The sequence below is a fragment of the Sminthopsis crassicaudata genome, chromosome 3 (assembly GCF_048593235.1).
Source record: "Sminthopsis crassicaudata isolate SCR6 chromosome 3, ASM4859323v1, whole genome shotgun sequence".
Taxonomy (NCBI): domain Eukaryota; kingdom Metazoa; phylum Chordata; class Mammalia; order Dasyuromorphia; family Dasyuridae; genus Sminthopsis; species Sminthopsis crassicaudata.
The window spans coordinates 51,064,989-51,089,039 of NC_133619.1; the positions used below are offsets into that span (position 1 = coordinate 51,064,989).

General features: G+C 34.7%; 1 protein-coding gene across 2 annotated transcripts in view; it reads right to left on the minus strand.

Annotated features, from left to right (window-relative positions):
* The window catches only part of RASA2 (RAS p21 protein activator 2), a 129,765-nt gene that overhangs the window by 17,358 nt on the left and 88,356 nt on the right, over nucleotides 1-24,051 (minus strand). Inside the window, exons 10-19 of one of the 2 annotated variants that reach the window (XM_074298479.1) lie at nucleotides 19,879-20,035; nucleotides 17,793-17,941; nucleotides 16,088-16,202; nucleotides 14,991-15,065; nucleotides 14,011-14,134; nucleotides 11,597-11,703; nucleotides 5,721-5,804; nucleotides 5,256-5,333; nucleotides 2,003-2,076; nucleotides 1,292-1,398 (exon numbers count right to left, since the gene is read on the minus strand). In XM_074298479.1, coding sequence (XP_074154580.1) covers nucleotides 1,292-1,398; nucleotides 2,003-2,076; nucleotides 5,256-5,333; nucleotides 5,721-5,804; nucleotides 11,597-11,703; nucleotides 14,011-14,134; nucleotides 14,991-15,065; nucleotides 16,088-16,202; nucleotides 17,793-17,941; nucleotides 19,879-20,035 — 1,070 coding nt within the window. Of the gene's footprint in view, nucleotides 1-1,288; nucleotides 1,399-2,002; nucleotides 2,077-5,255; nucleotides 5,334-5,720; nucleotides 5,805-11,596; nucleotides 11,704-14,010; nucleotides 14,135-14,990; nucleotides 15,066-16,087; nucleotides 16,203-17,792; nucleotides 17,942-19,878; nucleotides 20,036-24,051 lie in introns of both variants that reach the window. The other variant, XM_074298478.1, reaches the window with a different exon arrangement.

Sequence of the window (24,051 nt, forward strand, 5' to 3'; positions counted from 1 at the left end):
ATTTCAATATCAAAGTCATAGTTCCTTTAGGAGAAATGTGCATTTCACATTTTGGTAAAAGTGTGTGTGTGTGTGTGTGTGTGTGTGTGTGTGTGTGTGTGTGTGTGTGTGTGTGCAAACATATATAACATATACACTTATATGCACAGACACACCGTCCTACTCTTGATTTTTGCCAATGAAACCACAAAATCATTAGAAATATGTCTATATACACTTACATAGATGTCTTACAATAGAAATACATGAGACCTCATAAAAGATGAAGAAAATAGAACCAGAACAATTAATATATATCAATAATAACTATATACACATATCTACCCACACATATCTATCAATATCTACATCTACATATCATCATCAGCAATAATTCCAGAGGGGACAAACACAGAAGAACAGAGAGTGCATGGAAGTAAAACAGGAATTTTAGGTTAATAAACACTAAAAACAAACATAACCAAATTTTTAAGTGAAATTTATGATAATACCATTTTAAAATTGTGTTTGTATATCCGAATGTTTGTTTTTGTTGACAGTTATGAGACTTAACATTTATTTTTTAAAGTGACCCTTTTACAAGTGGGTATATGTAAATATTTGTTGTTGCTCAGTCATTCAATCATATCTGCCTTTGTGATACCTATGGATGACGACCAGGCCAGGCCCTTTCTCTCTCACTGCATATGTTCAGGTTCATAATTTTTGTATATGTACATGTGTGTATGTATATGCACATACAAACATATATTTGTATATGACCTATATACAAAAAGTGAGATTTTTTAATAATAGATCTTAAAAGCACCATATCTTGTATATATGTGTGTGTGTATATATATATATATATATATATATACACACACACACACACATACACACACACACACACACACACACACACACACACACACACACACACACACACACATACATATATATTTCAATTATTTTCAGCCATGTCCTTCTCTTCATGACCGTATTTTGGGGTTTTCTTGGCAAAGACACGAGTAGTTTGACATTTCCTTCTCTAGTATGTCTCTTATTTTAGAGATGAGGAACTGAGGCAAATAGGGGTAAGTGACTTGACCCTGGGGTCACACAGCCAGGAAAGTGTTTTAGGCCTGATCTGATCTCAGTTCTTCATAATTTTAGGGAGTGCTCTACCCTCTGCACCAGCCAGCTGCCCCTCTTGCTCCTATGCAGACAAGCAGAACTTTTATTTTCACTAGACACACGACAGACCCATAAACAATTAAAACCCACCACAATATAGAGTAAGCACAACTACCTGGTTGCTTGTGGTAGGTGAGTTCTCGACTTGTTAGGCAGAACCATCGTTTCTTGAAATTTTTTTTCCCAATCCGATTTCTTCCCTGAGCTCTTTTGTACATTTCACTGTTAAAACAATGCAGATATGCATTAAGGCCCATAGATTCATACAGTAATACTGCCCCCTACGTTTTAAATAACTAGAACAGCTGTGTATCTAATAGCAGTTTTGAAAAACTGTCCTCATCCTATCTTACACAAATTGAATTTTGCATTTGAGTATTAAGGCGTATCTCTTTTGTTTTAGTATTTATACTTATGTTACAAAGTATAAAAGGATTAGCTGAGTGCTTCTGGGATTAAAGGCAATTGCAGATGAATTTATTAAAAATGTCAAGTATTACCATCATTCCTAATATTTATGCAGTAACTTAAAATTTTTAAAGAACAATGATGTAAGCAGGAAATGTATCATACATGCACCACACAGATGAAGAAACTGAGACAGTTATGTAAATTTAGTTAAAGTAATACAATTAGTCAGTAGCTAAATCTCCAAAAGCTTTTGGCTCCCACCATCTCATACACTTTGCATTAAGACATGATATTTAAAGTATTTCCTATAAAACTACTTTAAAAAGCACGTGCGTGTACGCACGCGCACACACACACACACACACACACACACACACACACACACACACATACACACAAGAATGTGATTCAATACCCTTCTTTTAAATGCACTGGCTCACTCATACCACTGGGTTCTTTACTTTCAGTAGATGAAATTTCTTCCAAGAACTAAATGAAGAGAAGAGTTTACATAAAAATCACTGACATAATGAAAGTTATATTGAAAAATTAGTCAGACTATCCCTCAAATTAAATTTATAACACAAGTTATACTATATATATATATATACAAGTTATATATAACATTATAAAGGTAAAGCTTCTAGTTAACAGAAATTTGATAAACAAAGATTACATAGCACAGAGTTCCTTAATTTATATCTTCTAGTGGAGGGATTTATGGGAAAACATGACCTGAACCATGTCAAGAAAGGAATACAGTGGATTCCTTCCCATGAATACATCTTGCTTCTTTGAATGAAATCCTTTAGAAGTAACAAGAGTGATGAGGAAAAAAAGATGATTCCTATGCATTTGGAGATCTATGTGCTTGTGTAGAGATATTTGGAAGAATTAGAGATTCTACATCTACAATCTACAGATTTCTTTGTGATCCACAAATGATCACCCCACAACCTCAGAGTTCCTCAAGGCCTAAGCTTCCCAACTTCCTTGACAAAACCTAGCAATGATGGTGATTTAGGTAACTAAAATTTAAGAACATTCTCCAATTTTTTTTCTCTTAAGGACTGTCTTTCTCCACAGGCTAAAAAGAACTACATGACTAATGGTCTGATACCTACCAGCTGAGCTCTCCTTAAAAAGTGCCAATGAAAAATCAAGACACTAGAATTTGTAACATTTTGGAATTTCTAATACTGTATATAGCCAATCTTCATCAATAACCAGGTAAAATACCAGCATATCTGGCTAAAAAAAAAAAAAAAAAATCTTACCAGTCCAGAAGCCATGAAGAAAATCTGAGACTGGGGGTGATACTCAATGAGAACTTGAGTGGGTGATTCAGGGCAGAGAGAAAACAAGACTAAACTCCTACCATTCTTAAATCTTTTCTTGACTGACATTATTAACTGCATTTTTTGATTATATCAGCATTTGTTCAGCCATAGCCAACTTCAGAAAAAAATCCGTGTCTGGCATATCAGTAGCCAGAAAATACAGGGGAAAAAAAGGACCACATCTTTACAACAAAAGATAGAGCATCATAATCTTGCCAACATAAGTCAGCCCACGATGTCCTACTAATGTTTCAGCAATGTCCTAGGAATAAAAGGACAGCTTAGTTTAGCCAGTTCTTTTGAAATAAGAGAGAATTTATTTTCAAAAGCCTTGATGGCTGGCATTTTTAGCTTTAAAAAACATCATTTTTCTTGTTTTGAAATGAACTCTGTTGGTTTCTTCTTTCTGTCATTATTTTCATTTGTTGAATGTTGCCTCAGAATATGACATACTGGCAACACCTAAAAAGTGTTTAGTATAACAGAATCTCTTATCTTCAGAAGTATTAAAACAATGTACATATAATTCTATAAATAAAAACATTAAAAATAATTTCTTCTCAGTTTTGGAAATGAAAAGGCCTTTAGAAAGCATCACCTCGAGCCCATAACTAACAAGAATCTAACCTCTGATACATCCTCTCACCCATTTTCTTCCTACCTGGGCAAGTGACAAACTTCTTGGGCCTTCACTATAAAACAAGTGGGCTGGATAAGATGGCCTCTGAGGTCAATGATTCTAAGATGAACAAATGGTCATTTAGCTCTAAATGATAACTTTACTAAGAGGGAACCCACGATTTCTTAAGGCAATTTATTCCAATTTTACACAAGCTTTAATTGTCAGTATTTTTTTTCCTTTATGTCAAATTAAAACTAGCCTCTTTGCATCTTCTTAATTTCTGCTATCTGGCACCAAGGAAAACAAGCGTTCATGCTAGTCTTTCAAACACTAGAAGATAGCTCTCATGTCCTTTCAACCTCCTCCCACATCCATATCTTCTCTTTTCTAGGTGAAATGTATTCAGTAATTTTACAATAACATGGCTTTGAGTCACTGGAATATCCTGGTCACCCCTCTCTGATGATGTTCCAATTTGTTCTTAAAACAAATGACCTCCAGAACTGAATATAGCATTCCAGATGTGATCTGATCCAAGCAGGGAACAATATTCTTCATTCTAGATAGCATGTCTTTTTTAATACAAGGTAAGCTGCTTTTTTGGCTGTGATGTCACATTGCTGATTCATGATGAACTTCCAATCTACTGAAACTTCAAGAACTTTTGTACAGAAATCAAGCCTAGTCTTTTTCCAATCGACAAACTCTAAGCAAAATATTTTACACTTACTCCTATTTGGCTTGACTCATTGTTTTGGCATGCTGAGATCTCTTGATACTGATTTTGTCATTTAACGTACTTGCTATATACCTCTGAGTTTTATATGTCATCTGTGAACATGACAAGCATGTTATTAATGCCCCAACATTCAAGCCACTGAAGGGCCATGGAGAGATCCTTTGCTCACTATTATACTGGATGCCTCTCTCCAAGGTGATAACAAACCATCAATGATTATATCTTTTGGTATGATTGTTCAACTAGTTCAAAATCTACCTTGTCTACAGCCTAAACTTCTCCTTCTACTCCATGACGATAAAAGGATAAGATTTCATCAAACAGGAGGTTAACTTTTTCCTCTGTGAATTTTACAGGTATTTTTAGTAAGGTAAGTCTTCTCCAAAATCAACAAAGAGCTTGAAATAGTAAGTATTCTTTCAATATGCTCTTTACTGCTAAGAAATTTCATGTTTTCATATATAGTAACAGATATACATTACTAATTGTAATTCTTTCCATTAATTTACCTTGTCTTACTTAATATTCACTGACTTTAAAATAGGTATTATGTTTGAAAATAAAAGTGGAATCTTTAAAAATATTCTATAAGTAGGACTTTTTTTCAATAAACCAAAGCAGGTTCTCTTACCTTTAATCATTCTATAAGAATAATTATTTATTTTTGTTGGATTACACATTGAGACAATGGCATGTTGGCTTCTAGCACTGAATGACTTACTATTTTATAACAGAAAGAAAGTTCTTGCCTTTCACATACTGTAGGGTCTTAAAGTTTAAAGATGAAATTAAATTTGACTTTAACTCTGAGAACAACATGAAGAAGTTTGAGAAAATGATAAAAAAAAAAAATCCACAGAAAAACATTTTTGTGTACCTCTCATGCCTAAAAAATACTATTTTATTAATTCAAATACACATAGGTAAAAGAATTCTTAAGTATTAATAGAGAATAATATTATCATACCTTCTTAACTGCTTCAATATACCTCTCTTCTTGAAACATTTTGAAAAACTCGCACATGAATGTCTCTTTGAAACTTGACTAAGAAATAAAACAAAATTTTTTTAGAAGCACAAAAACACTTTTCATACACCAATAGACAAGACATGAAGGGCTCAAAAAGGGAATGGAAAGGGATGATTACGAGAGAGATCTGATAAATGAATGGAGTGGACAGGTCTTACGATCCATCCATTTGTGCTTTCACTAAATATTTTCCATCTCCTAGTCTTGAAATTTACTTCAGAGACTACAATGAAACTCTGTAAAGAGCTGTTTAAGAAAAGCATGTAAGAGAAGACTGTTGTGTTTTGTCTATTATTATTTGGAGGAAGGTAGTGGGAAGGGGTGAGAAGGAAAGGATTTGTGATTATAGTGGCAAAAGATTTGAACATGGCTAGAGTAAAAAGTCAAGATTACTACACTCACCTTACTTTTAGACAGACTTCCCCAACTTCCCAAAGTCTGAATGGCTTTTGAAATGAGAGTTAATGTTCTAATAGTCTGTGCATCCTAAAGAATTTTCAAAACAAAACAAACAAAAACAATCATGTTCCTGATAAGATATCAATAAATATATTTTGTGTCAAAGATAGACATGACAGATCAAGGAACCTATTTTTCTCCCCAAAGTAGGAGGGTAAAAAAGTAGAGTAGAATAAATCTAAGTCAATTATTAGGCTGAAAAGGAAGTTATTTCAGGCTCGAGTCCTAAACTGAAGAAATTAAAGACTAAAGATTTCCTAGAAAAATGGAAAAATTCTCCCAAAGAAGTCAAATTTTAAAAGACAATTACTTAATCAATGAACACACATTAAACATGTTATCCCTTTTCTTAAACTTCTGATACACTGCACACATTTACTCATTTTTTTTTTTTTTTTTTTTTTTTTTTTGAGGCTAGGGTTAAGTGACTTGCCCAGGGTCACACAGCTAGGAAGAAGTGTCTGAGACCAGATTTGAACTTGGGTCCTCCTGAATTCAAAGCTAGTGCTTTATCCACTGCGCCACCTAGCTGCCCCCACATTTACTCATTTTAAGGATGTCCACTTTAATTCCTTTTTTCTACATTTATTTGAAAATAACAATTTGTAAGCATACTCTTTTCAGTGGTCTCATATATGTTCAATGGTTTCCATGGAACTTAAGGCCAACCTTTCTAGCTATGGTAATAAGAAGAGAAAGAAATTAAAGGACTTCTTATCAGCAAAGATAGAAAAACCTTGGAAATTACCAATGAATTTAAATGGGAGAGGGAGAGAGAGAAATCACCAGGGAAATTTAAGAAAGAGGAATTAAAGGTTCTTAAGAGTAGTCATTAAATATATCACATATATTTGTGTGTGTGTGTGTGTGTGTGTGTGTGTGTGTGTGTGTGTGTGTGTGTGTGTGCATCTACTTATATCACTGCTTAAATTTTTTCACCAGATTCATTTAATTCTTAACTCCATACCTATGTAAGACCACCTGTAGTTCTATTTAAATATGCAAAGTTATTCTCTAATTCTCTCTCCAAATAATAAAATTCTTTAAAGTAGTTACAAGACAATTTCAAATTTGGTATTAAACTCAATATTGTGACTAAGCTATATTATCTTTCCTGAACAAAAGAATGCAACCAAAAGCTCATCCTATGTAGCGTAGTAAAATGAAAAAGAAATGAGGCATGGAGTCAGAAGGCCTGGCTAGCACCTAGTAATTACTGTCAATCTCCATTTTATCATCTGTAAAATAGAGATATGCTACTTAAACTACAAACCTGTCAGGGTTATTGTGAAGAAAAAGTGGATGAGAAAATCATGTAAATTGTATAATGGCATAAAAATGTGACTATTATTCTTCTCTGGCACAGAAAGCTGGTATATTTCAGGTCCTGCTTGGCAATCCTCTCATTTATTTCTTGATCATTTTTAGTTTACTACATTCCTCACATTGTTTGCTTTACACCATTTTGATGCTGGTCCACTCAAAAGATTATCTACTTTACTAAAAAGGTTGAACACATTTGATGTGAGCTTCCTTATAAATCTTTTCCCTTCAAAATAATTTTTTCTCCCTCAAATGAAAAAGCATGCCCTCCTTTCAATGGTTAACTTCATCCATATCCCCAAATCATGAGAATATTTTATCTGTTTTCTCTACTATCTAGATATAGTCTCTGCTTTTCTTTAGTTGAATTGCTTGCTTCCTCTGACTCCCCTGAGCCACCCAAAATAAAAAAGACAATTTTAAAATTTAGTTTTACCACCAAATTTCTTAAGAATAGTTTATTATATTAATTTTTTTGGTTTCCTTAATACCCCAATCACTCCTCAGTTCCCAATAAAATAGTTCTTACCACCCAATGTTTTCCTGAAACTGCTCTTTCAAAAGTCACCAATGATCTCTTAATCGAGAAATTTAATGGCCTATTCTCATTTCTTATTTTTTCTAACCTCTCTGCAACTTGCATCATATTAGTCATTATGTCATCATTGAGACTTCTTCTCTGGCTTCCCTTATAGCTCATAGCTCTTAAATGGTTGTCAAACACTTCCATTTGGATATCCTCCTACATCAAGGTCTAAATGGCCTCTCTCTCTCTCTCTCTCTCTCTCTCTCTCTCTCTCTCTCTCTCTCTCTCTCTCTCTCTCTCTCTCTCTGTGTGTATATATATATATATATATATATATATATATATATATATATATATATACACACCCACACCCACACACATACACACACACACCCCTTTTCCTCCTCTTCTCTCTCAACCCAGAGGAATGAAATCTTGTGGTTGAAGCCTCAGTGAAAATACTTTGTTTTATGTATACATATTTTGTATTTAATTTATACTTTAACATATGTAACATGTATTGGTCAACCTGCCATCTGGGGGAGGGGATGGGGGGAAGGAGGGGAAAAACTGGAACAAAAGGCTTGGCAATCGCCAGTGTTGTAAAATTACCTATGCATATATCTGGTAAATAAAAAGCTATAATAATAATAAAAAAAAGTACTTTGTTTTGATCTTCTCTACTCTTCAGAGAAAACTCTGGCTTATAAGCCCTCTTTTCTTAGAGTCATTCTTAACTTATTTCGAGTACTTTACTTGGGCAGGTCTAACTAAAATTTAATGCATAACTGCATTTTTGAGAAAGTGGAAACTACATATTATACGCAGAAACTTTTGATATTTTTGCCAAAGGATCATGCAACATGATTATAAACTAGAAAACTGCTGAAACTGTATCTGTTTCCAGCTGTGTCCTTTGTTGCCCTGAACTACTGGTGTGGTGTACCCACCAGTCAGCAGGGACTCTCCCAACCCACAGAGGGGCCAGGTCCAGTGTACAGTGGGAATAGGGCCAAGGGTACATGAGAAGGTCACCTCTGTCTTGATCTAAAGTTTGGTCTATGGTATGTTATACACCTTCTCCACCAGAATCAAAGTAGAAAGAAGCTCTGGTCAACACCTTTTTTTTTTTTTTTTTTTTTTTTTTTTTTTTGAGGTCCCAAGAATACCAACATAAAACAAAGACAACTGTTTTCTCATGAAAAATATAAGATAGAATAAATAGAATAGACATGGGGATATAACTTGTAGGAGAATAAACACAAACTAAACACAGAAATTTAGGCCCATTCTCTAATGAAATCAAGGCTGAGCAAAGAATAAAAAGGGCACTTGTCTGTGTCTAGGTGCCCCTCTATAAACTGTGCCAACAGTTACTACATTCATTGTGAAGATCCTCAAGTCCACACCTTAGGCCTCCTGCCTTTGTTTTCAGGAGTTAGAAGGCCTTCTCCTTGGCCCTAGATAAGTTTGTTACTGTACTTGGGGCCTGACCTCATTCTGCTCCGTCAATTGTTCCTGACTACTGATTTTCAACCTTGCTCTCTGTTGGTTCCTGCATTCTAAAAAAGCTGTCATCCTACCAAACAGGTAGAATCCTTCATGTCTTAACTCTCACCTTCCCTTCAATGCCAAACTTATCAGAAGAGAGGCTGAATCTTGCTGCTTTTACTTCAGTACCAACTCAGTCTCAAAGCTCCTGTTACCTCATTTCAGTCTCTCACTTGAAACTGCTCTCTGAAATCGCCAATAAACACTTCAGCATTCAGGTTCCAACATCCCTCCTCCCTCCCTGGCTCTTCCTTCTCAGGTTTTTGTTGCTTGTGCTTCCTTCCTCAGATTCTACTCAATCTCTCAAATACACACACAGACACAGAGCTTTTACTGCTTCTCTCTGATGACAGCAGTTAGCATTTCTATACAGATGACTCCAAAAGCTCTTGATATAACCTTAATTTTTTAAGTGAACTCTTGTTACAAATTGCTCTGTGGGGCAGCTTTGTCTGGCCAGTTTCTCAAATTTAAAATATCCAAAGATAATTATTTTCCTCAAAAAATCTGTCTTATTGGATGTGGCTCTCTTCAACAACTAGATGATTCAAACCAGTTCCATCTGTTCAGTAATAAAGAGAATCAGCTACACCCAGGGAGAGAACTATGGGAAATGAGTGTGGACTACAACATAGCATCTCTCCTCTTTCTGTTATTATTTGCTTGTAGTTTTGTTTTCCCTCTCAGGTTTTTTTTTTTTTTTTTACTTTCTTTCTAGATCCAATTTTTCTTGTGCAGCAGGATAACTGTATAAATATAAACAGATATATTGTATTTAACATGTACTTCAACATATTTAACATGTATGGGACTACTTGCCATCTAGGGGAGTGGGGGGAAGGGGAGAAGTTGGAACAGAAGGTTTTAAAAGGGTCAGTGTTGAAAAACTACCCATGCATATGTTTTGTAAATGAAAAAGTTATAATAAAAAAACAAACAAATAAAAAAATCTGACCTGTATTATTCCTAACTTCCTATTTCTCCTGAAGTATTAGGAGAAATACCTGTAGCACCTTTAGCTCCTCTTTCTCCCCAATGCCAATCACTCATTTCAGGTCCAATCAGCTACCACATCTATCTATCCCAAATTTATCTATCCTCTCTTCTGCATTCTCATTGTTACCATCCTAAATGAGCTCTAAACAAATCTTGCCTAGATTATTAAAATGTCCTCTCATTAGTTCTTGTTGATGGTGTCTTCTCTATATCTATTTCTCATACAAGTACAAAACTGCCTAGGTTCCTAATGTAGAAGCCTCCCTCTATCATTCTTTAACTAAATAACCTTCCATGGTTTCTCATTGTACATAAAATAAAATAAAAAGTCCTTAGTTTGGCATTCAAAGTCCTCCACAATCTAACTTTGAGCCACCTTTTTAGCGATATTTCACTCTACTCATCTTCATGCACATGGCTTTGTAGTTAAGTTGGACAACTTCCTCAATTTTATTCCTCAATTTTATCTTGTTTTTTACTCATGTAGGCTGTCCATATTGAATGTTTACTGGTATAATGTTCTTCTTTCAAAGCCCAATCCAGCTGCTAATTTCTCCATGAAATCTTTTCTGATGTCCTATTGAAAATGATCTGACCCCCATCAAATTTCCATATGGCATTTTGAATCTCTCCTTCCCCCCCCCCCATATTTAAAAACCCTGCCTTTTTTTTTCTGTACCTATGTCTTATCTTACTAATACTGTAAGCACTTTGGAGAGAGACCTTCATTTTTCACTTTTATGTCCCGATAGGTAACACATTAATGAAGGTGTAAAAAAAAAAAAAAAAAAAAAAAAAAAAAAAATCTGCTGGATCCTAGTAAATTACATGTAAATTAGCAAAGAGCAGAAATAGGTGGTATTATGTAAGGAATAAAAACACACAGGAGCTAATGTAAATGGAAATTAGGTATGAGGGAGTTAAATATTATTTAAATCATGTAGTAGCCTGACATTATAGCTTTAGGTAATTAAACAAGGTGTTAACATTATATCAGACAAACAAAACCATACTTTTTTAAAACATAAAGGAGCTAATTTCTTATGGTTTAAGAAAAGCCTTATTTATATAAGACCTGTTCATTTGTTTATAATATTTTTGCATTTATTCACTTAAGGTGAAATTCTAAAAATTCAATATCATGATAAAAAATATGAAAAGAAGAATTGAAAACTAAAATTTATAACAAGAAATTTTCAAAACTTTCAATAGTCTTAGGTACCATTTCCTTAAAAATATCTATGAACAAAAGAAAAAGAGAAAATAGTCAGCTTTTTACTGAATAGCTAAACTAGACATAGCAAATATTAAAATAATGAACTGTCACCGAATACAACCAAAGAAATTAGGTCACTATTATTTCTCTTCACTCTAATGAATATGAGTAAAAAAGGAGTAAAGTTTGAACAGAAGAAACACTTACTGGATGGTGAGGTCGTAAATGAAAAGTATGAGGTGACACTACGGCTACAGCAAAGAAACGAAGAAATACAAAGCTGCTGACGGCAGAATACTGTACATGGGGGTCATCTGCAGAGAAAAATGGTGACATGTGACAGTCATGAGGGCCAACAACAAGCAAATAACAGAGATGACAAAATAACGAGATCCTGAGCAATCATGCCGTGACCTACGCCCCCGAAGGTGGACCAAGAGCAGGGGAAGTGACAAGGATGACTGTGAAGGTCAGCTTAAAGGAACAGAGAAAATCACTCAAAGCTGGATGAAAATCTTTCAGCTGAAGACTGACACCAGGCTGGTAATAAGGCTCCAGGCCTATGTCAGTGTGAGAAACAGCTCACGTGTCAATAGCTGAAGTGCACCCTGGAAACGAGACAGAATGGTAAGCAGCATCTAGCGCTGCCTAGTGGCAGGCCCAGGCTATGCCAGATAATAAAGGTCACCAGTCAGTGACTACATGCCGATACACTTGTGTTCCACGGGTCTGACTGGACCAGCCTGGTCCAGAGGACCTTGAACACTAAGGTCTGGGTATTTAATATAAAATCCAAAAGAGAGACTAACATCTATTTGAGTGTCTTTCTAGGACTATTCACATGCAGGTACCCTTGAAAAATAATTATTAAGACAGCAAAGCTTTCCCATAATATCTGGTTGTAGAAATAAACATATGTAGGAACCTATAGGCGCAAATAGCTATGGCCATCTATACTGGTTATGCATGCTAATTTATAAGTAGACATTTCTGTTAGAACAGACAGATATATAAAAGCAGGAATATCAATTCAATTGAAATACTGAAATTATAATAATACCTTAAGTTTCAATTAGGGAACTATACTTAATTTTGACATTTGTAAATTTTTTAAAGCAAAACCTCCAGGAAGTAGCAGCTGCTCTTGCCAGATCACAGCATGTTGATAATACCATTTATTTCAAATTGTGAAGTATGATTAGAGTTCTCTAGTGATATTAAAAAACTAATGAGGTATTTATTAATATGAAAACATTGCTTTAAAAAAAAAAGGATTTTAATCAGAAAAAAATGAACTAAGTTTTGACTCTGAGAAGACAGCTAGCATCCTGGGTGAATGGGAGAAGAAATAATAAAAATCTATTGGGATTAGACTTAGGACACACTTTTTTCTAGTGAGCTTTCTGAGATCTGGCTACTGGAAGACAGAGAAAAGTTAATTCCCAGATACTTCTGAAAATGACAATTCTGAAAATGATCAATGACTTGTAAATTTATGACACAGGCAAATGAAAGATAGCCCCTTCTAACTTTCAAATTCTATACAAGGATTGTTTTATTCCTTTTATCTGTATCCTCAGTGCTTGCCCGAAGGAGATGAAATTACAAGAGATTTCAGTACTGCATAGAAACACAATGCAAGCCAATGAGTATATTAAGCACAGTTATGTCAAACATTATGCTAAATCCTGGAGATACAAAAAAAAAAAAAAAAAAATTTCTAGCTCTCCAAAAGTTCACAGTCTAATGGAAAGACAAGTCAACATCTATGTATAAATGAGATCTGTACAGGGTACAGAGCAGAGTCTTAGAGTAGGGATACTAAGATTAAGACGGACAGAGGAAGAATTCCTCTGGGACTTTAGCTGAGACTTGAGGGAAGCCATGAGATAGAAGTAGGGAAAACATTAAAAGAAAATCCAAAACAACAATAAAAATACTCTGGTGAAAGGTTTCACTTCCTAAAACTGCTTAGAAACACTAAAGTGCTGAGTACAAGTGTATGATTGTTTCTCAACTCAGCTCGATAATACTAGTCCCACTGACTCAAAGGTTAAAAAAAAAAAGGGTGGTAACTATTCTGCAAAGAATTCTCATCAGTTCTCTTCAGTAGACTCGTCAGTAGCTGGCAGAAGTACACCCATTAATATCTTTTCTGTCTTTGCAGGAGACAAATGTCCTACTTTTGCAGTTTTCACCTGCTTCTCACCTGAAGCTGCTGTCTAGATATGCTGACAAAGCCCATTTCTTAAGGCTCTCATGAAACAAAATGGATAATTGAATTTATTAAAGGAAAAGAAGACCACATATTGTTTTTGTTACAAGATAGAAATAGTTTGCAAACTGAATACCCAATGGTACCTGAGGCACCTTCATATTTTTAGGGACATTGGGGCCATGATTTTGCTGGTGTCAGCAACTTCAACTGATGGCTCTCCTTCTACCAATGCACAATGGCATCTTTTTGAAAATACCTAGTGTGGTGAGGAGGCTTTTGTCTCTCCTGGTTGTGTGAGGCAGTACCTGGGCCTAGGACTTTTAAAATTAAACACCATGCATGGAATGCAATATGAATGCCTGACAAAGACAAAACTAAGTGATTTGGCAATAGATGTACTTACTAGGAAATTTTTGAGCAGCCATATGTCTCAGAGAATAGAACACATCACACATGACAGTGGGGCAGCTCATATTGGACTGTATAATCATACTGAATAATTTTTCTACGTAGTAGCGCAGATTCTCCTGTAAGAGTAAAATAACACTTTAAATATCATATAAATTCGACAAGGTTTTTTCCTCCCCACATTTTGGTTGTTAAACATGGTTATACAGAACATAGTTACTACAAAAGTCCTGGAGAGTATTAAGAATACGTTGCTAGCACAGAAATTCTTAATAATTCTTAAATGACTAATGACAGCTTCCTGGCTGCTGTAAGTTAAGTTGTCATCAGCTCTGACTATATAATGACAGAAATTTGTGTATGCTTTAATTCTTTCATTCAGTTTACCTTTTTGACCACATATAGGAATTTTGGAATAAATAAACTATTCATTTCTGAGAAATAGAGAGCTTAACAATTTAAAAATACTGCCAAAAGTGCATTTGCACTTTGTAAATTCATTCAGTTAGAAAATGATTTAGTTCATGAGTTGTTTCAAGGAGTTAAAAGGCCAAATACTGAAGCAAAAATACATGGACCAAAACTGGTGAGAAACAAGTGGAGCTTAAAGAATCTCAAAGTTGAGGGACAGAATCTGGTCATTAATAATGATGGTAGAGACTATTCAAACCATAACTTTAGGTCATGAATAAATGTGTTTTATCAGATTGGTGACAGAATAATAATAATCCTCAGATATGTATTGATCACTATGACCACAAACTCTGAACATAGGAACAGCCTCAATTTGATACTACTGATGCTCAAGTTTAAAAGAAGAAACTTAAAAAAAAAAAAAAAAAAAAAAAAAAACCACTAGTAATGAGGAAAAAAATACTATGTTTAGAAGTATTATAATTATGTAGCTGGGAAATGGATTTAATCTTAAGTATTTAATATATAACCTTTATAAAGGTTTATGAAATAAAAGTTTACCTTATTACTTTCTACGTTATCCCCTTCTTTCAATCTGATGGGGTCAATTTCACAGGATTTTGAGGATTCACATATCTGAAAAGAAAATTATTTTGAATTATTTTATTTTCTTTCTACATTTCTAAAGAATTATGCAAAAAATACATTTCTGGCATGTTTGGGGAAAGAGATACATCATAAGAAGCACCAAGTTCAAATATAATAGGATTTCAAAAGGAAATCATTTATTAAAGAAAACTAGAAAACCCAAGGCATTTCCCAAGAAGTTAACCTTGTTCCTTTAAAAGTCAATGACCTTTTCAGTGTAAGGACACTAATGACACAGATCAGCCCTTGTGAGGTGTCATAGTCCCCCCCCCCAAAAAAAATTCACCACCTAGTATTGAATCTTTATTGATAAGCCTCTTAAAATTGAGTTGGACTAATGGGATACAGGGATTTATAGTAGTTTTAAAGTTGGGAGAAATGGATTTAAATCCCAGTTTTGCCACCTCCTTTGCAGTCCCCTCCTGAAATATAAAATGAAGGGGGTTAAATTAAACACCCTCCAGTGACAAACACAGTCAGGTGTTGGACTAATGCTCAAGGCTTTCTATCAGTCATCAAAATATCTAAAGAACTCTCAGGTAGAAGTGAGGTCAGGCTCCCTCTGCTTAGTCCCAAATGGCAGAACAAGCAGCAATGAATGCACAGGAGCTTCTGGGAGACCAATTCCAGTTCTGGGTAAAAAGCAAACTCCTTAGTGATCAGAACTTGAGAAGGGACCTGACTTCTCGTCCGGAGAAGGCTTAGTAAAGGCTGGAGGACTCCTTGTTGGGGACACTGTAGAGGTGATTCCTGGTCAGATAGAGGTGAATGAGATGAGAAAGCCTCTGAGATACCTTTCAGCTCTAAGAAGCCACAGTTCTGAAAGGACCTACTGGTTCCACCACCAAAAACTCATATGCCACAAGGGATCTTCAGAACAGAACTGTTGTGAGGATTTAAGTAAAATACTAATGAACTGAGCTTTCTGAATTCCTTCTCTGTGGTCAATATGTCAATCAAGAGATTTTTAAAAGTTCACAGATTACAATTATTGGTAGTTAGCATGATACCTCATCAAGAATGGGTTTTAATGTCACTTTCAGGTAGTGCCTTCCCACTATTTTCATCATCTCATCCAGACATCGAGTAGCCAAGGAATTTCCTCTAAAAATTGTGTTTGCATCTCTGGAATAAAAATGCGTCTAAGTTAATATCAACTTTAGTAAACAAATTACCTAATATTATACATATTTAAAAAGCCATATAACCAATCTGAAAAACTTATACCAAAAGAATAAAAATATGCTTTAGGTTTTTAATGTTTTAAGGATCTGTAATTTTGGTATTGTGAGGGCATCTATAATATTTCATAGATACAAAATGCAAAACCCTTTATAATTTTTACAGAGTGTTTTTGAGGGCTATTCTTGCTGAAAATTTATCATCCTAAAATCAAGCACTTTGTCATCAGGCTCATTCAAAGTTGAGTCTTTGCCACTTTAGTATCACTTTACTAAAACTTTTGCCACTCCAGCATAATCAATAAATGAAGAAACATTTACTATACAACCTTTTAGAACCAAGAGTTGCCACTATTTTCCAATCTGCCAGGTTTACTACTTCCATATTTTTCTTGACTCTTCCCTTTTCATTCATTCTACACATCCATTAAATTGCCAAATGTTCATTTCTAACCTCACAACACTACTCACACTCGACTATCCTCTCTATTCAAATAGCCACCTACCTAGTTCAGATTCTCATCACCTTTCAAGTGAATAGCTTTTTAGTCTCTTCAACTTACATGCATCCCCAATCCAATCCACCCTCTCTACAAAAAGCAGGTCACCATGTCCCCTTCTCTAATAATTAAAATCTAGTAGTTCCCAAATACTATGAGGATGAAATATAGGATATTGACTCTTTGGCATTTAGAGCCCTTTATAAGCTGGCCTCAATCTTTCTTGCTGTTCTAAAAACATATGTGAAGCAATTTCTCATCTCTATGGCTAAAGGTATTAGCCATTCCCCCTGCTGGAAATGCACTCCTTTATCTCTTCCTCATCTATTTCTTTCAAAATTCTGTTCAAATACTCTACATGAAGTCCTTCCTAATTCTCAGCTCTAAAGCTCCCAATATTCCACCCAACTATCTCCTATTTATTCTGTTCATACTTATTTATGTATATATTGTGCCTTTTAAGACAATGCAAATGCCTTAAACTTTATTTTTATTTTTGTAAAACACATAGCACAATGTCTGACATCCAGTAGTAGTTTAAGAAATTCCTTTTAAGTGAATATTGATGAGATATTGAACTACAACTTTATGGTAGGTGCTTCTTATAATTCTTCCAAAATGTAAATGTATAACATTTTAAAAAGTCAATACAACCAAAAATTAAGATATTATATTAATATTCAGTTATTAGGGGACAACAAAAAAAAAGGTGGATTTTATATGGAATATGTTAAGATTTAGCGGTTAAAAAAAAAAGAGCAATTGTGTGAACCCTAAGAAAGGTTATTAGTTTTTGTTAAGATAGATGGAAGTGTTTTTTCCTTAATAAGATAAGCCTAGAGCTTAGTCAAAATAACAGCAATTGAACAACAACAACAAAAAAGACTGAGTAATTTTTTTTTTTTGCTATTGTCTATAGCTGCCAACTACAGCAAAACAAACCAAAGAAAATAACTTTGTGAAAGGTAGAGTGCCAGGATCAAGCATATTGATAATTAATAACTATCAATAATTTTAAAAAGTAAAGCACTTACTGTGTATCCTTCAAGTCTAATTCGGCCACTGCAGTGGCAAAAGGAACAAATTTATTGTGGTGCAGCAGCAGTCGTACAAGAGGCAAAACAGCATCATATTTATCTCGACAAACTTCACCCAAAATGTAAGCAGCTGAGGAAGAGATAGGCTAGAACAGAACAGTGAAAAAAACAATAAAAAATACAGCAAAAGGAAATTGTAATGATTGCAGAAAAAACCCTCAAAACTAATATTCATTCATATAATCACAAAATCAAAGAAGCAAAAAAGAAATGGAAATTGTATTCCAAACAATTACAAAATATCTAAAACTTCTGGGGAATCTGTCGATCAAAGCATACAAAAGAAAAAGATTCAATTACAAAGGCCTCATTAAAGAAATAAAGAAGAACTTAAATCGATAGAGGAATATTCAGTGTCATGGTGAAGCTGTGCCAACATTATCAAAATTAATTTACCCTTTTAATGTTATATCAATCAAATTACCAAAGAGAGAGTTTCTAGAATTTGATAAAATAATAACAAAGTTCATTTGGAAAAACAAAAGATCTAACAATCAAGGAAAATGATAATGATACCGGTAAGGAAAAAAGGGTTGTGGGGAGGAGGGGGGGACAGTGTATGCAGGAACTTAAACTAAACTATTTAGCAGCAATCCTCAAAACTGTCTGTCAGTAGTTAAAAAAGAGAATCAGATCAATGGGACAGATTAGATAAAAGAAAATCATAAACCATGGAATTCAATGTGTTTGATCATAGAAATTTAAGAAAAACTCTTTATTTGATTAAAAACTGCTGGGAAAAAGTGAAAAGCATCTTGTAAAATTAGGCTTAAACCAGCACCTTACCCTACAATCTAAATGAAACTTTATTAACGAGCACACTATAAAAAAAAAAGTAGAGGAAAAGTAGATCATATGTCTCTCACAGATATGAGTTAAAGACATATTTGAAAGATTACATGTAGGATACAAAGGAAAATAGTTGGAGAGGAAAAAAAATCTTTGCCCATCAAATCTCTTTGATAAAAGTTTACTATCTATGTAAACAATTAAGAAATACAGATACGATTAACAACAGTCCTCTCCCAATAGATTCATGGTCAAAGAATATGAACAATTTCAAAAGAACTTGCAAAATATTCAGAATGCTCCAAATCACTAATAGTAAGAGGAAATTCATAAACCAAAACAACTCTAAGGTTTCAATTCACATTCTGCAAACTGCCAAAGGTGACCAAAAAATATATTTTGTCTAATACATTGCTGGTGGAGTTGCAGAATGGTATGACCATTTTGGAAAGAACCCTGAAATTATGCAAATAAAATTATTTTAAATGTTTATAACCTCTGAATTATTGAATTGATTTTACTAGACTTATTCTCTAAGAAAACTATCCTAAGAAATTCCCCATAGACACTAATTTATAGCAGCATGTTTTGTGATTGCAAAAATCAGGATACAAAATTGATGTTTATTAACTAGAAAGTGGCTAAACAGCCTATGTTGCAGGAATGTAATGAAATATTAATGTACTGTAAGACATGATCTACATACATTGATGATGTGGTGTAAAATAAGCAGAGCCAAGAAAACAATACATAGTTACTAAGACATATAAATAGTAAGAAACATTTCCCCCCCACACACACACACACCTCAAGTGAATATGACATGAAGATCACTCAGGACTCGAATGAAGAGTTAGGAGAGGAAGTTGGAAGTGGAAGGTTTACAAGTACTACACACTCCATATGTTTTTAAACTTTTAAAATTATATAACTTATGGTATGGAGATTGGCTACAGTCCTAAAAATACTTATTTTATAAAAATAATTTGCCATTTTTTCCCCCTCACTTCCCCCATTCAAATAAAGATATGCTGTTGGTCATTTATTGTCACTGCTTTCTTCAAGTTTGTAATCTTTATAGACTTTGTATAAACTTAAGTTGGGAGAAAATGCAGCCTAATTTTAGGTCAATACTGTATTTAAATATGCTTTATGTGTTTCAGATCACTTATTCAACATTTGTTGGCTATTTTTTTCATGTTTAAATTTAAAAAAAGAACTTTATTTAATGTACCTGAACATCTGGGGATTTTAGCAGCAAATTTCTCAAAGGACCATAGTACTTGGAAGGAAGCACATAGTCTTCTGTATAGCATATATATAATCTAAGTGATCCCAGGTCATCAGTTTTTGAGGACTTATTTCCATTGTCTCTTGGCTGTAGTAAGTACCTAAAGTAAAGAGTACAAAATTAATTGGAAAAAATTTCATCTAAATTTAAGGTTAGAAAATGTCATTATCATTATGTTAATTAAAAAACTTCCTTTATATACTAGAGTCGCTTTCTAATACACAAACAGGAGTAAAGGGCTTTGTTTAGGAAACTGAGGAAAGTCTTTAGTTGGATACAAAGGTAAAGGTTTCAAACAACTTGATTAGCATTTAGTCCATTAGAAGTAAACAAAGTGAAAGGCAACATACTTCTAAAATTCCATGCATAATATTAATAGGGAAGTCTAATTTCTAAAAGAATAAACTTCAATTAAAATTAGCTAATATAGTATACTTAAAGCAAATCCAAATCTGAGAAAACCCTGGATTTATACAAAAGATAAATTAAGAAAATATTTGTTTTAAAAGAGAATTTTGCTTAATAAATGGCTTTAGAATGAAACAGCAAGTGGGAAACCGTAAGTCTATATGCAAAATGATTGGTAAATAGCTTTTCAGAAATCACCTAATACATAAATATGCATTCAATTATACAATATATATTCAAAAAAGAATGTTAGAAACACCTAAGGAATCCAAGGTTTATATGGGAATCAGGAGATAGCTTTCCAACATCAAACATAAAAATTTAGTAGTTACTCCTCCTCAAACTTTTTAATCAACACCATAGTTTTCATTATTTTAGAAAAATGGATGAGTTGATTATAAGACAGGAAGAGGCAAAGGATAAGCTTTATTTTCTCATCTAAAAGTTGGAGCAGAAAAAATGTGGCAGCCTTTTTGTAATGGCTAGAAACTGGAAACTGAGTGGATGCCCATCAGTTGGAGAACGGCTGAATAAGTTGTGGTATATGAATGTTATAGGTTATTATTGCTCTGTGAGAAATGTTCAGCAGGATGATTTCAGAGGCCTGGAGAGATTTATATGAACTGATGCTAAATAAAGTGAATAGAACCAGGAGAATATTGTACATAGTAAGAAGATTATACGATGATCAATTCTGATGGATGTGGCTCTCTTCAACAATGAGATGATCCAGGCGAGTTCCAATGATAGTGTAATGAAAAGTACCCAGAGAGAAGACTGTGGGAACTGAGTATGAATCTAGCATTTTCACTCTTTTTGTTGTTGTTTTTTTGCTTGCATTTTTCTTTCTCATTATTTTTCCTTTTTGACTTGATTTTTCTTGTGCAGCAAGATAACCATATAAATAAATTAAATTTAACATGTATTTTTACCATATTTAACATATATTGGATGACTTGCCATTTATGGTAGGGAATGGAAGGAGGGGGGGGAACATGAGGTTTTGCATGGGTTAATATTGAAAAATTATCCATGCAAATGTTTTGAAAATTAAAAAGCTTTAATAAAAATTTTTTTTAAAAATTAAAGCAGTAAAGATTAACAAAAGAAAATGATGCTAATAAGTTTCAAGGCAGTCCTTGCTCCTTCCTAGTTTTGATTATCTTCTGGGAGTTATAAGTCTTGGTTTGAAAAATACAGTTTTAAAACTGTTAACAGTGCAACCACTAGGAACAAATATTTCAGCAGCCAAGTCCTCAGTACATATTGTTGTTTCAGATTGGGAAGATGAGGTTCATGGTGTGCATGATCACTGCTTTGGCTTCAAGAAGATCAGATGCTCTAGCAATTGGTTGTTGTTAAAGCATCAGAAGGAGGGAGAGGAGAGAGGAGAGAAATCACTTCTCATTTAAGTGCTGATGAATTGCGTACTCACAAAAACCAAAGTTATTGAGAGCTCACCAGAATTAGCTTTGCTGAGTAGATAATTTAGATGAAGCATGAATGATGTCACATAAATAAAATACATTCTAGAAGTGTCATGCCCATACATCTGAAAATGTAGACCAGTGATTACATCCATTTAGGGAACTCCCAGGGAAGAAGCTCCCTCTACACATAGCCTGGCAGCTGGATGCTCTGAACTTTGGAGTCTCAGAGAAGTGAGTGGGACACGGTCCCACAGCCTGTATGTCACAAACAGACCTGAACTTGGATCCTCCTCAGTCTGGAGTCAGCTCTCAAGCCTTTCCACTGAAATAGCAAGCAGTGTCTCACTGACCACTGCAAAAAATGAAACATTTGAGACTAATATGAACTATCAGTGGCCTGAATTAGAGCTAAAAGAGGAAATCTGAATCTATCAATCATGAATGAAATCTATTATGAAAAGGAAAGTTATCTATCAAGTAAGTTAAATGAGATAAGACACATGATTAGAGCTTAGGGAAGTAAGTTGTGGTTATTTTAAATAGCTATTAGTTAATGCCTTCATGTTTTATAATTTGAAACTTTAGGTAGACCCACCAAGTTTCAAGCTTGAAAGCCTATAAACAGACTGTTTGGTACTAGAATAAGCTTTCCTGTAGTACTAGACCAATGGTCTGTCTCAGTCTAGCTGGCAAAATCTTATGAACCTTTAATGTACCTTACATTATATAATGTTACATACATGATCTCTCCTATATATAAATGTCATAATCATGTTTCTCTCTGTTTTTATATTACTGTGATATAAATGAAGTTCTTTCTTCACAACAACTCCACATTAAATGGTACTCCACATATTATTGTCCTGAGTTGATATCTGAGAATTGAGGCTGAAGATTTCAGTCCTTGCTTAGAGTCACTTGACTTTTCAAAAGTCTGGCAGCATTCCCTAATTACAAGGTTAGCTGTCTTTTCACCCCCTCCCTCCCTCGCTACATATTATTATATCCTAGTCCCAACCTGGGATTCTAGGTGCACTTTCCCTCCCTTCCATCCCGCTGAAAGAACGAAGAAAATTTTCTCCTTACTAGCCAGTTTGAAACAATCACACTTAGCTCAATGCACAGTATAACAGGGAAGGGTCGGGCAGAGGTGGGATGGGGGAGGGGGGTGTTGGAGGTATAATATCCTGCTGATAGAAATGCCCAGCAGCAGTTTTTGGTTTTTACTATCCCAACTGTTTCTTTTTACGGGCTCCAGAGATGGGATTCCCTGGCTACCTCTGGCTTCTGACCAGTTTCCTTCCTTAGTCTGCCTTGAAATGGAATGCATTCTCTTAGCATCTCTCTGAAATTTTTCTCCCTGAATAAGTACAAAGACACTTTGAGAGTTTTGTGGTTGTTTTACTGCTACTAACAAAGGAGGAACAGAAATAAAATGATCTCTTCCCTGTTTTTGGATAACATCAGGAGACTCTAGACCTGAGAAGCCATCAAATCTAACTTCCTCATTTAAAAGATGAAGAATCAAAGGCTCAGTGAGTCAAGCGATTTCTAAGATCACCAGGACATTTGAGAATAATCTTTTTCAAGCCCCCTGACTCCAAATCTCCCTTTACCTTTGAGGCATTTATTTTTGTTGTTCAGTTATTTCAGTAATGTTTGACTCTTTGTGACCCCATTTGGGGATTTCTTGGCTACCTCCTTCTCCTGTTTCTTTTACAGATGAGAAACTGAGGCAGACAGGGTGAAGTGGCTCACCCGAGGTCACCCAACTAGGAAGTGTCTGAGCTTACTCTGGAACTCAGGAAGGCAAGTCTTCCCAACTCCAGGCCTGGACTTCTACATATCAGGGTGCCAGCTAGTTGCCTCCAGGTTTGTCCTTTCCCTCTTTCTTCCACTTTGGGCTATAGGACACAGTGCTGAAGGAGAATGAAGTGGATAAAAGGGGGGCGTACAAGGAGGCATCAGAGTGATTCTGAGAAAAGATGAGGAGGAGGGGGAGGGAACAGAGCTGAGAACCTTAGGGTCACAGAAGGAACCTTCCTAGCCTATCTTTGACTGGCCTTGCGACAAAGAAATGAAGCAGCCAATGCAGAGAGAAGAAAGTTCTGTAGTTTCTCTTGGCAGGAAAGGAAAGGGCCCACTTCGGAGAAACTCTTCTGCCTCTACATTCAATCACCAGAGACTTTATAAGGGATGACTAATAAGCCACTTGGTTTTTCTTGGTGGAAAGAGAAATCACTTTAAAGTTTTGAAGCATTAAGTTTGTACAGTGCAA